This window comes from Rhipicephalus microplus, chromosome X, assembly GCF_043290135.1.
Source record: "Rhipicephalus microplus isolate Deutch F79 chromosome X, USDA_Rmic, whole genome shotgun sequence".
Lineage (NCBI taxonomy): Eukaryota > Metazoa > Arthropoda > Arachnida > Ixodida > Ixodidae > Rhipicephalus > Rhipicephalus microplus.
In genome coordinates this window covers 68,209,805-68,225,542 of record NC_134710.1, presented here as the reverse complement: position 1 = coordinate 68,225,542, position 15,738 = coordinate 68,209,805, and the positions used below count along the sequence as shown (strand labels likewise).

The 15,738-nt window shown below is 46.4% G+C and overlaps 1 protein-coding gene across 8 annotated transcripts in view; it reads right to left on the bottom strand.

Annotated features, from left to right (window-relative positions):
* Positions 1 to 15,738, bottom strand: part of LOC142775592 (uncharacterized) — a 217,753-nt gene that overhangs the window by 185,106 nt on the left and 16,909 nt on the right. For 5 of the 8 annotated variants that reach the window (XM_075877062.1, XM_075877065.1, XM_075877064.1 and 2 more), the window contains 2 exons: positions 9,897 to 9,983; positions 378 to 498 (listed from right to left, as the gene is read on the bottom strand). In XM_075877062.1, the coding sequence (XP_075733177.1) occupies positions 378 to 498; positions 9,897 to 9,983 (208 nt within the window). Of the gene's footprint in view, positions 1 to 377; positions 499 to 2,098; positions 3,045 to 9,896; positions 9,984 to 15,738 lie in introns of those variants that run through there. The other 3 variants (XR_012886804.1, XM_075877067.1, XM_075877066.1) reach the window with 3 other exon arrangements.

Below are 15,738 nucleotides of genomic sequence, written 5' to 3'. Positions count from 1 at the left end.
AAGAGAAGGACAGTAAAGACGCTGACATTTGCAGCAAACCAGACTGGGAAGTGAACGGAACACTTCGTACGACGGAACTTGATAACCAACAGTGGAGAAAGAAAGGAAACGGTAAATTACCAGCAGATGTTAGAAGGGCATCTTCAAAAATGACGCGCGCGAGAGAGAGTCGTGAATAGAACGTTCGACTCCCAAGACACTATCATTACTGTTCGCTTGTTTCAGTTCTGGAAAAAAAACTGGAAGAATAAAAATGCGGTACGCACGCAAGAAACCTCGGTTTCTTCCGCGTACAAACGCGAGAACGCGTAAATCGTCAGACGAATCGATAATTGCAATAAATCAAAGCGAACGAAACAAGTGATCGTCAAACTCACTCAAGCTCTTGGAATTCTTCAGCGTGGATCCGTTTTTCCGCCTGGCGATGCTGAACGTGGAAAACCAGCTGCCGAGCTTGTGGCTGCCGAAGTTGCTGAAGGTGTTGCTCTTGTGCAGTAGCTTGATATCCATGGCCAGTTGCGCGCACAACGAAAACAAATTTCAGTAAAGTGCCAACCACTGGCACGCGTGTGCACGCGCCTACGCGTCAAAAGCGTCTAGTCGCACCTGTGGAAGAAAAGGGCGCGCAACTACTGGCACGCGTCGACTGCGTTGACGCCCACGCGTCCAAGGCCGATGCACAATGTTGCTTGATCTTTTGGCTTAGAACTGTCCAAGTTCAGCAAAAAACGGCACGTTCTCAACTGGAGCGGGAATGTATGTTTTAGAGGATATGAGAACACGTTAACAACTTGATTGTGCTTCAACCACCACAGTTTAGACTATTTTAGAAGTAATTGACATTTCAGTGCCCAAAGTAACTACAGCGGTATGCACCAGAAATCAACATCAGTGCGTGCGCCGCTCCCGCAAATGAACATTCGCGTCTAGCATACTGTAAGTCTATCATAGGCGTGTGCAGGGTTCTCGTTAAGGAAGGGGGGGGGGGCAAAAGTTTGTCCCAGTGACCCTCCCCAGGGCTAACTTAGCACCCCCTCCCTATTATGTTAATTATGTTAATATATGGAGTTGAAATTGAGCTCTCCCCCCCCCCTCCTCTCTGCGGTGAATGAGGTGTGGCTCCCCTCCTGATCACGTTTACAAACCACCGGGTTTCTATACCTGCACTACCAAAGTTACTAACAATATCTTGCATATGCTGGTACCTTCAGTACATTTACACAACATATTTTATACCAGTCAACTTAATAATCACGCCTGCAACTTCATGATCCGACAGATTTAGGTCAGTCATAAGACTACAATTGAGGCCAGAGTAGCAGGCTTTCCGCTGATGTGCGTGTTCGAAATATCCCCTAATGCAATAAAGCACACCTGGTTCTTATTGATACAACTGATATTGGCCATAAGATAGGAACTAAATACTGCATAGAATGCCTTCGGGCACTTTCCATAGTGGAAATGTGCTCTAATGCAACCAACTGTGCCTGACACTTCATGATGTGACAGATATTGGTCATAAAATTGCAACTGGCCCCTGTGTGGAAGATTTCTGGGCGTTGTCTTTAGTCAACGTATTCTCTAAAACGACAAATGACACCCAACTGTTCAAGAATTCACAGATATCGGTCATAATATTAGAACTGAAACCTTAATGCAAGACTTCTGGACGTTGTCTTTAGTCAAAGTATTCTCTAAAACGACAAACGACACCCCACTATTCATGAAGTCACAGATATTGGTCATAATATTAGAACTGAATCCTTAATGGAAGACTTCTTGGCGTTGTCTTCACTCAAAGTGTTCTCTAAAACGACAGACGACACCCAACTGTTCATGAAGTCACAGATATCGGTCATAATATTAGAACTGAATCCTTAATTGAAGACTTCCGAAAGTTGTCTTAAGTCAAAGTTTTCTCTAAAACAACAAATGACGCCCACCTCTTCATGAAGTCACAGATATCGGTCATAATACTGTAACTGAACCCTTCATGGAAGACAGCCAAAATGTTCTCCAATGCAATAAAACACACCCGACACATCATGATGCAACAGATATTAGTGACCAGATTGGAATCGAGCACTGCGTTGAACACTTTCGGATGGTATATTTATTTATTTTCAAATACGGCAGTTCAATGTGAGGCTACTGCAAAAGTGGCGTACATATATACAAAATGAAAGGATTTAAACAGTAATATCACATTAAGTGTGCCAAGGTAAACAAATATCACTACCCTTGAGTGCACCCCTGTAATAAATGAGAGAAATAGGACATTATTATAATACAAGTGCCTCCAAAAAGTCAGACACACTGGTATTAGGAATCTAACCACGTAGATCAATCCAGTGTTTGATAACTTTATTTGAACATGTTAGAGAGCTCTAGAAATGGCTTCTAAGCTAGATGGTGATTGCGGATCAGTGCTGTGTTGAAGACTTCAGCACTTTGCTGGTAGCTTAAATATCCTTTAACATCTACAAAATGCATCTGACACTTTTTGATGAGAAAGACGTTGGTTTTGAGTTTACAGCCAAGCATTGTGGCTTTCACATGTCATCAATTGTCAAAATACCCTATAATGCAATAAAGCATGCCAAAAATTTTTGATGGGACAGATACCGATCATAAGATTGCATCAGAGCACCGTACAGAAGTTTTGGCAAGTTTTCCAACAGAACTAAACTATGCTTAAGTGCCTGCATATATATAATCCAAGTTAATGCATATACTAAAAAACTGAACAGAAATGAAGGACTCCTTGGAAACACATACAAATATTCAATGTTCGGAACCATCGAATAATATCTTCAGCTCATTACAGTCTGGAGGAACAGATAAATACATGCACAGCTCTGAAAGGTCTCATAAGTCACATGAGGTACTTTTTGCATTTCTTCTACACGAAGTGCAGTATCATACTAGTGCACCTTCATTCATTCTGTGCATACATGTGGTGATCTTCTCTTCCAACAATCGTGTCATCGTGCAGCCGATTTCAAATCAGGTGCTTCTCACAAGGTTTTCAGTCATCTGTCCAGCTGTAAACAGAACGCACGTTATGTTATAGTAAACTGTAAAACGACGGAGAAGCGCCATTGTATGCCTATAGCTATGAGTATCAGAATGAACTATAAATTAAGAATGTGTGTGTTAGAATGCCTCCAAACAACGTATGTGCTACTGAGCGTGGCAGAGAAGCAGAAGAAGCGAGAAGTGAAATAGCAGGCAATACCAGCAGCACTTTATCATGCAACTTTCTTTTTCGATCACCACAGCAACGCACGCTCGAGTTTCTGTCTTGTACGTGAATGGAAATGAGACCGCTGACAGCTGAATGTTTCAGCGTTGGTGGTACCCGACACGAAGTCACATCTCACTGCTACCAACCAATGCACGCTTGTTATTAGCTTGGCAACACACGAAAACGATTTGCACCGAAGCCAACGAATGTTTCAGCGTCGAACAATCCGCAAATACACTTCTATAAGTACGTGCGTTTTCACATCACGGAAATGTGTTGTTTAGTGCAAATTCGCTTTCAGCGATGATGAATACCGATGTTGAAAACACAGTGCAGATAAAAACTCCTACGCATGAACTACGCAATATTTTGGGCGTCGTATATGGTGTCTATGTTGGGACGGAAACTACCGTAGAGTTTTTTCAGCCGATGTTCCTCGCATGTGCTGGTTCATACGAACTAGATGGTAGAAGCCTACGCTGGATGCAGATGACACCAATCTGAATTGCCTCCGCGGTAGGCGAGGGCTCACGCTCTAACCTTCGAATCTCCGAAGTCTGTTTACACTCGTTTTCAGCACAGAAAGTCACAGATCAAAGCATAAGAACACCGACATGCTCCTTTCGCTCGGCCGACGATCGCACACGGGACCGGCGCTAGCATAGCCGGCCGGCATTCGCTGGATTTGTCAATGTCGCTCGAACTCGGCACGAAACCGCGTCACGCTGGTAGCACTCGCAGTCGCTCGTCGTTTCGTTGTCGTTCTAGATTACGAAGCGGTCATTCAGGAACGTTTGGAGTAGTTTCCATGCTTGCTTTCAGCACTCGGCTGTGCCTTCGAAGCGGCGGCCATTAGGCACAGCATTTGGAGCCATCGCGGCCTTTGGTTGGTTGGCACGCGGCTCCTGGTTGGTTGGCGCCGCTGTACGCGTGGTGACGTAGCGTACGCGTACAAAAATATCAAGCCCGGCTTGATCCCTCGCGCCTCCTCGCGTATGCCCCTCCAACGCCGACACCGAGAGGCGTATTTCACGCTTTTGACACGTAGACATGAGCATACGCGTGCCAGTGATTGGCACTTAAGGGGGGAGGCTACCCTGGAGACCGAACTTTTTTATTTTTTAAGATATCTGGATGAAACTTTCAGGGGTTGTTCACTACAATAAAACTAGCACAACTGCTAAGTTTCACGAAGCTGTGCTTCTTAGTTCCAGAGTTATTGAGGTTTAACTGAGTGCTTCACCTGGGTGCCTGAGGAAGAGTGGTGAGAAATCCCAGGACATAGTAGAAAGCTGAAATTCATTGTGGTCATTCCTTGATAGCTATCCCAGGGCGCTACAAAGCCGTTTTTTTTTTTTAATTTCTCCCCCCAAAATTTTCACGCAACTTTGAATTTGATGTGACCAGTAATGACCAGATTCATCAAAAATTAATTGTTTATTATAAATTAACAGCACCAATTTTCAAAAAAAGGAGCTTGTTACGCCCTTGCAAGGTCATTCAGGAACAGAATAAAAAAAACGGCACACAAATCTGATGAACGGTTTTCTACTTCTTGCTTTCCTCAGCACCACAACTAGCAAAAAAAATCCGTTCTGAGAAAACAGGCCGAGAAAGTTCAAAACACGTGTTTTCTTCAAAAAGCTCCAGCACAGTAGCTAGAAGTGTCCTGGCGCACTCTTTTTTGCCTGGCCTCCATCTTCTCTTGGTGTCTTTTAGAATTCTTTTTTAGGCGTAAAGCGTCTTTTTCACTAGCTCCCTGGATGGCCAGATGACCTGGATGAAGTCCAATGGAGTCCGATATTACTTGGGTTGCTTTGCAGCAGCCAGCATTGTAGCGCAGCACTGCTTCATGCAGTGCTGTTTCTACCGCGATCAAGGATGAGTGTTGTTCCTTCGGCATCAGAGACCACAGAATGGAGTGGAATGATTCTGATGCATTTTGCGTCTTCGCTCCCAGGCAGCGCTGAAGAAGCGACTTTTGTGACAGTCTTTCGTAGATGGGCAGCATAGCTGCAGCGACATAGTCCGGTAGGCTGTGTTTATGTTTTGGCTGTGGCTCACGCTTTGCCTCTGCAGCTCTATGGCGGCACCACAATTGAGCCCCCTGTGGGCAAACTTCATGGTGAGGGTCGTGGTCAGTCGATGTGACGTGGTGATATGTTGCCATCACTGCACGCTGCATGGCTGTTAGGTCAGTTGAAGTGTTTCTCAGGGCCCAACCATAATATCCTGTCAGCTTTTCAATGAGGGCTTTAGTCAGCTTCCCCTTCCCACTCAGTGGCTCATCACTTTTCTGCACAATGTTTCGAAGAGCACTTCCAATCCTTTTCTGAACATGGTTCAGACATTCTTCTTTTACAATTGGCACTAGCCCGTACACATTCTCTTCTGTGAGGGCAGCGAAGGTACGGCTGTCTCCGTCGGACACAAGAGTGGTGTACTGCAGGCCATGCTTGGATACAGACCGCCCAAAGAGAGTCAAGCCTGCCTCCACTTCCATGCTTCCCGATTTTGCGTCTGTGTTTTTCTGGCAAATGTGGTGCTTCTGCCAGCTTTCGTATGCTGCATCTCCAGGTTTGGGCCCCCTGTTTGGCATCCAAGGCAGTGGTTTGAAAGAACTACAGCATCCAAGATGAGACCTGTAAAGAAGTCAATTACCGATCCCACTCCGATGTGTGACCCCGCTTATGCCATGTGCCATCGTACACTACGGTGATGTCCTTGCAGAAGCTGGGGTCCATTTCTTTATATGTTTTGATCACTGCTGTGGCAGAATCAGCATAAAACTTCTCCAAAGCGGTGGCCTCTGGCTTCCTGAACGTCTCTTTCAAGTGCTTTTGAAACGTCTTGTGGTGAAGACCTCTGTAAGAGACGTTCATGGCAGCCCAAAAGTGATTAAGAGCTGTTTGCCCCTTGCGTATTTGCTTTATAGCCATTATGGCGCGGACATTTACATCGAAGGCCTGCGTGTCCTTTTTGCGGGGTGATGTCCATAATTTATCGACGGTGCCACAAGAGGCGCACACGACTTCAAGTTTTGTTGCAAGTCCAAGCTTGGTGCTCTCTCGGACAGTCATAGCACCTTTCAAACATTCTTTGCACACTGTGCGGCTGAGCACGACGTTAAAGATGTTCATTTGAACAAGCGAAAAATGTTCGCCCTCACTTGTCACTGCAGGTGCAAGAGTTGGCTGCATCGGTTGAAATTTCTTCTGCGTCGCCGGCGTAGACTCGAGTTCAGCGCGAACGGCGCGTCACGACGTTTCGCATTCGCATCGATTTCTTCCTTCGTTAGGAAACGCGTCCGCAGATGAAGCGACGGTCCACTCACGCTTGATGGCGGCACCGATTCAGACGAAGTGCTGGGTCCGGCGATATCAGAAGCACTCGGTGTCACGCTCGATGGCACCGATTCAGACGAAGTGCTGGGTCCGGCGATATTAGAAACACTCGGTGTCACACTGGATGGCATCGATTCGGAGCACATGTCGAGCCCGGCGATCTCGGAAACACTCGGTGCATTTGCGGCTCCAGCCACACTCGATGTGTCGGATTCTCGACTGGCGACAGCCGACAACACAGTTCCGTCGCTGCAAGCATCTACACAGTCGGCACCCGCAACAGAATAGCGGAATTTCGATGATCGTACAAGCCGCATAGCGCGCCTCCGCGCACTGGACTTCCGCACTGACTTCGGCTTCGTTGCCGGCATTGCCCGCAACAACAAAGACGAAAGGCACAGAACTAGTGCAAAAAAAAAAAAAACGAGAGAAAATGATCGAAAAGATAGCACAAGGCGAAGAGCGGCTCATAAGCAGACGTCTGTCGAGCCGGACGGAGCAGAGAGCAACAACGAAGCGAGCGCGCTGGACGCGCCATCGAGAGGAGCGACCGCCCCCGCTGCTGCACAGCAGCCAATGGCGGGCACGCTTTCTCCCGCGAGATATGAATGCGCTGCTCTAGCCAATCAGCACTCCGCATCGCATCGCGGGAAAACGCCAATAGCGTCTCAACTGTGCTACCGACGCCATTTTGCAAGGCGGCGAACGAGAGGGAAAGAATTCACGGTCAAAACAACACCAAGATGGCGCGGGACGACCGCATGGTCCGGGAATGGCGCGCGTGCGAAATTTGGTTTGATTTCGGGATTTGCACCTGTTTTGGACGCCGCGGCGGCCTCGAAAATAGTATTTTTTTGCACTTTGCGGTTGAATTAGGTGCTGATAATTACAGAATAGGTAGTTTATGAGACATACAACCCAAAAATGTGGTTTTTCAAAAACCGACTTTTTCGCGATTTTCGGTTTTCAAGGGCCGCGTCCCCCCTTAAGTCTGAAGAGGTTAAGGGCGACTAGTCGACGGGCGTCGTTTGAAATCGGTCACCCTCAAAGTACTCCCCGATGGCCACAACACGGCGGTGGAGCTTACACAAGCACCGCGACCATCTCGGGGCAGCAGTAGTTGTTGGTAGTAGTAGTCTAAGTTGATGACCAGCTGGTAAACGCAGGTGTTTCCAAAACCGAGGGTCGAAACACAGCACCGCCGGTTTCAAACGGATGATAAACAAACCCTGGTTACACTAGAACCGTGGAAACGAGGCGGCCAGCGCTTCTTCCGTATCGGTCGTCACAGCCCGGACATCGGAGCGATGACGGCGCTCATCGTATCCGAAGCAGTACGGAAAGAAAACAGGGCCTCGGCTTTCGTTCTCGCCGAATTCACACAATTTCGGCGATCCCAACATGGGTAGCCAGGTTGCACACGAAACCCGATGAGATGGGATATAAACGAGAAAGGTCGCTTGGTGAGCTACAACCTATGTCACTGCAGTGTTCACCGTTCCAGCAGCCGGCGGTTGAAAGATACGAGCGGCGGCTCCCGATCACAGAAACGCCGCGGCGCCGGGATAGTTAAAAATCGGGCCGCTAGCGAGAGTGACACCTCACACTCGTCGTCCAACCTCCTCGTCTCTCGGTTCGTGTAGCCGCTGCTCGTGTTTCTGCATGGCTTCGGCGTCGGTTGCGGTGTTGCAGACCTCTCGTCCGAGGACGCCGCCAGCAGACGGCGGAATGCCGAGGAGGGTCGACTCACTTCTGCAGAAGCGTGATTCCGGCGAACGGGCAAAACGAGATCACCGCTGTGGCATGATCACATAGAAGCAAGTACCACACGCACCAGATCACTCGGCACCGACCAAGACCACCGCCACACCACCACCACAGGCGACGTTGCCCACTCCGGGCTGGACACAGCGGCGGATAAACGAACGTCGGCGGTGGCCGCAAGCAGGGAGCAGCAGCAAAAACGCTGCAGCAGGCACGGCGTCAGTGGCGGCGGCGCTGGTGTGCCCAGACACGCGAGAGAGTACGAAGGAGACCAGCTTCGCTTTACCAGGGAGCCCCACGCACTCTCCTTCCAACGCTTATTTTTCTCGCGCCATCGCGACCGTTTTCTCTTTCCCCCGAAAACGCACCGCTCCTCAGCTTTCCGGTCGCAAAGGTTGCAAAACTTGCCACAGGAATCGCATTACCCGTGCCAACTAACACCGCAGAGGCTCGCAGACCCGGGCGAACCTCCACTTACACACATTTAGTGAATGAGCGCATGAAATACGTTGAGTATCACTCGAGTACTGTGTCCGCCTGCCTACAGATGACGCGACAATCTGCAGAGCTCCTCAGCCACATCTTCGAAGGGCACTAGATCGTGCCGCAATTTGTGGAGATAGTGCCGCGACTTAATGCGATTTCACACAATAGGATATACGCTCGCAGCGCAGAAACATTGCGACGGTGGCCTCGCACGTTGCTTTCCGGCGTAGCGCCAATTCCGAAACTCTGCCAGTCCTTGTTCGACCACAAAGCACTTCCCCCCCTTCCCCCCCCCCCCCCCCCCCCCCCCCCGCTGCGAGAGCATTTTAGAGGCGCAATCACAGCTCGCCTTCAACACAGTGAAGACGATCTCCCAAAGAGTTCAACGACGACCAGAGACAAATTTGAAGTAAGTTCAGGAGGTGGTACAGGAATTATATGTTGATGATAGATCTATTTAGTGTATTAAGGGTAGTTGGTACATGTTTACTGGAATACAAAAAGAAGTGCATTATCAAAGAAGCAAATTAAGGACAGAACAGAAAGAGCATCAATGGGAGCTAACTTTATTATCAGAACATCAGCCACATATATAACTGTAGCAACATTGTGCACGCAAATCTCCTCACATGCTCGTCAAGAAACACGGGACCAGATTAACACACACAAAAAAATTACATAAACTTTCTTCTTTGACGATATGCGTCTTTTTGCATTTCAGTAACCCTGATGGATGACTGTGGTCATAAAGAAAATTCAAACTCCTGCAAAATTTTTATGCCAAACACACATTTCTGTGGTCGCAGAAAGCCAATGAGAGTTACAGAGATGATAAACGGCTGACAAGTGATAAAAAGAATGTGAAAGACGCCATGCCTATGCCACCTGCAAACAGCATTCCAGGGACACCCCTAACTACAGTAAAACACTTGGGGATCACTTTGACAGTTTCAAAAATAAATTCTACTTGAGCTTTTTTTTCTTACGTACACAGAAAAACAGAATGAAAACCACAGTCATGGGCCCACTACATGCTTAAGATTGACATGACTTACCTGTAAGCGGGGAGCGGAGATCGGGTATCCTCGACGAGGAGATGGAGAAGCGCTGTGTCGCTCGAGAGAACAGGCTCAACTTCGAGCCTGAAAAGAGCAGAAATGATGCCACTGCATCATGTTTGTGCTCATCTGTCAATGTGGCACAGTTAATTTAATGAATGCAAACTTGCATTGTGCTGATGCAATCATATAGTCATTCGAGGCTCCTTAAAAGAAAATAACAGGAAGTTTAATTAAATTCTCACTCAAAGTTCACTGGTCTAATAAGGTGCTACAAATTATCGCAGCATAAAGGTTATCATGCTGATAAAATGAAACAACAAGGAACAACTATTAAGCAATAGCTGCAGAAGGCAATTTTTCAGCATACTTATTAGTGGAAGATCAGGTGCACGTACAGACTCAAACTTGCATGCAAAAATAGATTTGAATCTTTTATTTATGTAATTATGGGATGCCAAAGAATGCATACAGTGTGAAAACTCTCAAAACCAATCTCAAATCAGCACAAAATTTAAGATCAGAAATGTCAACATACCAAAGAGGTGCACTGACTGTATGATATGCCCGTATGCCATAATAGCATGGCTCGCAGATGATTTCAATACTGCTGGAGTTTCACACCATGCGTTTAAGTCAAATGCACATTAGTATATTTCGATCCCGTCTCCTCATAAGAAATCAGCTACAACTGGCGGGAATCAAACCCATAGCCTCCAACTCAGCCAAAGGAAACAAGCCCTCTGCCCTTAATAAAATGCCCACACAGCTCAAAGGCAACCAGGACCATTCAATAGAGCCATTGTGTCAGGAAAGATGTTTTGAGTTTCATTATTCACATCAATTGTCGTTATGGACGATGCTTCCTTTCTGGACCCAAAAGAGACAATGCCAAGGACGTGGAAGGATGGGCACTACCAATTCAATGGGCACACCGCTAATGCGCAGATGGCCCATCAATTTCCATATAGCTGCCACAGCGAAACAGTATGGTATACTTGATAAGGGCTCACCACTCAGAGGGCCAGAAAAAGTAAAGACGGGGCCGTATAAGCAACCCATCCATCTCACTTTTCAACTGACTGTCACTCAAGGCCAATTGACTTGAGAGTTACTCAGGCATAGAGTGCTCAAGTGGGGAGCAAATTTAAAACTGATCAGGATAATATTTAAAAGAAATTCAGGCAAGGTTGCGAAACGAGTCTACAATAGCAATTATTAAGTTTGCAAACTCATTATCAAGTTTGCAAACTCATTGTGAATAAATAGTTTATGGTCCAAACTGCAAAGCCATCAAACTGTGAACGTAACCTGACCATGATGCACGCTTCGCTAAAGTGCGCATTTTGAACACACAACTTCATGTACTGTACCTAAGTAGGCATAAACATGTGTAATGTACACATGGGTAGTGTACGTATATGTAGTGTGTGTGTGAACACATATATGTATTGCAGACCTGTGTTTTTTGTTCTTTTTTAAATTGTATAGGCCAGAAGCTACAATATGCTCCCAAATACAAGCAGAGTTATAATGACCTATAAAAATGCAAGCAAAGTGAAATTGAATCGCACTTACATTTACACGTTCAGTAACATCTGCAAAAGCGGCTAAAATACATACATATAACATTACACCAAAACCAGCGTTAACTACAGAGATTAAAGGTGCCCTGCAACTCTTTTTTGAGCATGGTCAGAAAACGCTGCCGATCGGTCGTCAGGGCTCCCGAGAACACGCGAGCCAAACATTAGATCACCGAGAAACCATATAGCATTCTGCCAAAACTAATGTGCGACTAAATGATATGCGTTGTCCGTGGTCAATCTTTACGGTACATATGCATGCACAGTTTCGATTTCACGCATGCATCTCACAAACAGCCCGATATGTAGCTCTTACAGGCACTCCTTGGTTTGTGCCTTTATTGTTGTTCAACCAAACAGATTCCTCTAAACGCTTGAACAGTGAATGAAGGCCAATACAAGTTCACCTTCCCACACGAATGCCAGCAAGTGGCTTGTCTGTTGAGGCAGCTAAGTTGGCATAGAGACGGTGCGCTTTTGTCAAGAAGGCAGTGGCACAGTTGTTACCAAAACTGTCGCTGTTACCTGCCTGCATCACTGTGCCAACACTAGGCGGACCAAAACATGATTGCGAGATAACCGACAGCCACAAAGATAACTGTTCCCGACAAGTATGCACCGCCTCCCGGGGGGCAACCAGCACAGGACGAGACACAAGCCACCCAAACCAAGTCTCCTTCGTTTGTGAAGGACATTGTGCTTCTGCACTTCAACCATCAACGTGCACATGGAGTAGAAAGAAAAATCTTCTAGTCAACCAATCAATCCATATATTGGTTGATAAAAAACTTCTATACGCGATTATATGCAAGAGAAAGAAAAAAAGCTGAAACCAATGATAGCAGAGGACTTGGTCCAGTTTTCTTGGGTCTCATTAATTTTCTACAATTCAATATGCTTTGAACGATTAATGCTCATATGATTACAAGACCATGTTTAAGTTATTGTATTTCCACAAATGTAAGTCTCATGACCACTTCACTCAACTGCACAAGAAAAAATTTATGCAGGAACAACAGCTTGTATCATCAGTGAGCAGAGATGACCCATTTAACGGCTCAAAGTTCTCAAATAGTTGACAGTACTTTCTCAGTGAAACATTATCGTCTTATCTAAACCCTAGAGAGACCGGCACAAGCGTGCCATAGTAGGTAAGTGTAATCTCTATCTCTACACTGGCCCGTGCAGACCACCAGTCTCAACAGTAACTCTGGAGTGGCAAGACAGTGGCAAGATAACAGACAACTATCTTCTTTATCATTCTGTTAGGCCACACATTACAAAGAGGAATTGCAGTGAAGTTTTATAGCATGGGCGGCAAGCACCTCGAAGTCTGAAACTTAATTTATCTCATGCTTCCCCATAACTTCTATGCCTCGTTTTTTAACTTGACATAGCGGTGAAAGAGTCACTTGCAAGGAAATTGATTGATTCACTGATTGATGAATTGCCCTAGGCAATATGCAAAAGCATGTGTGACACCCTCCATCAGCACATGTACAAGAAAGCCTAGTGGTACTCCTATGGCAGTACCACATTTGTGGGCAGATATACTCAGTTCTGGCACCTGCAAAAGCCATGTATTATCTGGTTAAGGAGGAACTACAGCAACACTGAAAATGAATATCTGTGTTACAAACAAGAAATGCCCGGTGAAAATAATACTGCTGCCTCAAAAAACTCCCAACACCACCCCTCTACCCAACCTTTCCTGGCAACACTGGGAGGCAGCCTTGCTTGGCTGCTCTGACCTGACGGCCCGACGGGCCTTGGTTGTGTGTGCCCGGGCCGCAGCAGACGCCAGTGGACTTCTGTAAAGGGGTGGCCACCTAGTGTTTGTACGGGGCGGTCCCTTAAAGATCGCTACCCACCTTCCCTGTACATAACTTAGAGAATTACATAGTATTTTTCATCATTATCACAGCACCATTTTAAAGGGGCCATGGAAGAGTTTTATTAGTTATTGCGGAATGATCGTACTGTGCAATTTGTCTCGTAAATCTCCTGTCACAAAAATTTGTCTAATTTAAAGTATCGAAATAAATTTCCACACGAGATGACAGTTTCCTCTTATGTTGTAGTCTTGAGCACTATAAAACATACACAGGAGAAGTTTGGCAAACAAAAGTGGCATCAGGATTCTTTTTTCTTTATTTAGAAACACACTCGTGCCACCATAACAAGATAATTCCATTAGCAGAAGGTAAAAGATAGGCAGGGAATGTGTTTGGGTATGTTCACCCTCACAGAGGGGCAAAGGGGACAGGTGAATAGTATCATGGGTGTGCCCCCAAACTGAGGTTTTTTCTGCCCTGATGGCAAAATGTGGTGTGCCACTGACAACATTTATGGCCGTGTGGCATGGCCTTGGAACATTATCGCTCTCACTCTTTCAACTAGCCATATCAGTCAGTCACTACCTTTAGCTGAGGTTTTTGGTGCTGGGCAAATGGCGGAACACCATGGGCAGCCCCAGTACCTACACAACAACGCATGTGGCGAAAAACATTGAAGGAGCACTAAGATCAAATGTACTCATGTCAAAATTTTTGTGCCAACAAGTACCCATCCACCCCCTAGTAGCGATTCGCGACCTAAAACGCGTCTGAGGTATGAATGAATATCTATAATATTGATTGTTATATCAAACTATCGAACGTGGTTCAAAATAGGTCGAAAGCCCGCCAAATTGTAGTGCTGTCAGCGATACCTCGCGGCATGTCGAAGCCGCTGCACAGCTGATGCTGCTTTCACAAAAAATGGTGATGTCATGCACACTGGAATTTCGTCTGGTAGGAGCGCACGTGCAGTCAGTCCAGCTGTGTCTCTGATGATGTAGAGTAAAGCCCCTCCATGCGTTTTCCGCCAGCTAGGTTAAGTAGCGCCAACTCGTTTTTTCCCTCTCTCTGTAGCCCCAGCCTTGAGAAGGGGCCTCGTACTGTCATTGAAACCCAAATCATTTGCCAACACAGGATTTACCCTGAAGCAGCTCGGCGCAAAGTGGAGCAAGCAAATGCGGCTGTTCTTCCAAGGTGTCCAGTCCTTCTGTCCATCAGCGTGTACGAAGTCAAGCCACTGGCTGCGTTGAGGTGCGTGGCTTGAAAAGGCATGAAACACCACGCAATTTCCGCTTTTTTCGCGCCTCGACGTGTAGGTTCTCAGCGGTTCCCCGACATTCTGGCACGTATTCTCGCTCTGAATGATCGTACTCACACGCAGTGGAGCACAACGCAAATAAGTCGATGCGACAACGCAAATAAGTCGCACGCACGTTTCAACAGAGCAAGGAGAGCCATTAGTGAGAGCATGGCCGAGAGTCGGCTCCGAACACACTCAGACCGTCAACGTCATTGTTACTAGCGTATCGTCACTCAGGATGGTATTTGTGGAATGTATCACACTGAACACGTAGCACTAATGTCGATGTCGCAGGGCAGTCTATTTTCCGTTTTTTCTCCTTAGCCTTTCTACACTGTTTGACATTGAATTGAAATAACCTTCACATGACGGATGCCATTTAAATTTGGCTAAGATTTATGCATATCAAGGAATTGAATGATGGGCGCATCTCGATCTTGAAATACGATGTCAGTGCTCCTTTAAGACATCTTTAGCCGAGCATTTATGATCAGCCTTGGTGATACATGCAAATGCTAGTGATTTACGTAGACTTAGAAAGAACTGCAGTGCACATGCACAGAACTGTCAAGAAAGCGGCACAACATGGAACGCACGTCTTGCTCGACTTATGAAGTCAACTTAGTGGAGCGTGAAGGTGCGTCCACTTTGTTCCACTGTCAATTCGCAGCGAAGCTGGCCGCGTCTTGGCAAGACTCATTCATCCAAAGGGCAACATGTACGCAGTTCCTTGCACTGTCTCGGAACACTATGTTTGCAAGGGGCTGAGCACAAGCAACGCTCAGCTAAAGGTATCTACAGTCTGTCAATACAATCCCACCTGCTGCACATTTGGGTTCGTTGGCCACACAGTTGAGATTACAATGCAAAGATGAGAGCAATATATTTTTTTATTGTCTCATACACAAAAACACTGCAGGGGATTCTCATCCTGGACTTAGGTCTCTGGTTCGTGCACCTTGGTGTATGGGGTAGGGCGGCATTTCATGCGCTGCCAAAGAATCTCAGATTGAATGAAATATTTTCACTAACTGAAATGACTAAATTGTGCAAATTTGCAATTGTTCAATTGTGCAAATGTCAGAAGTCACGCAGGAAAAAGTGCGTGGCTGAGA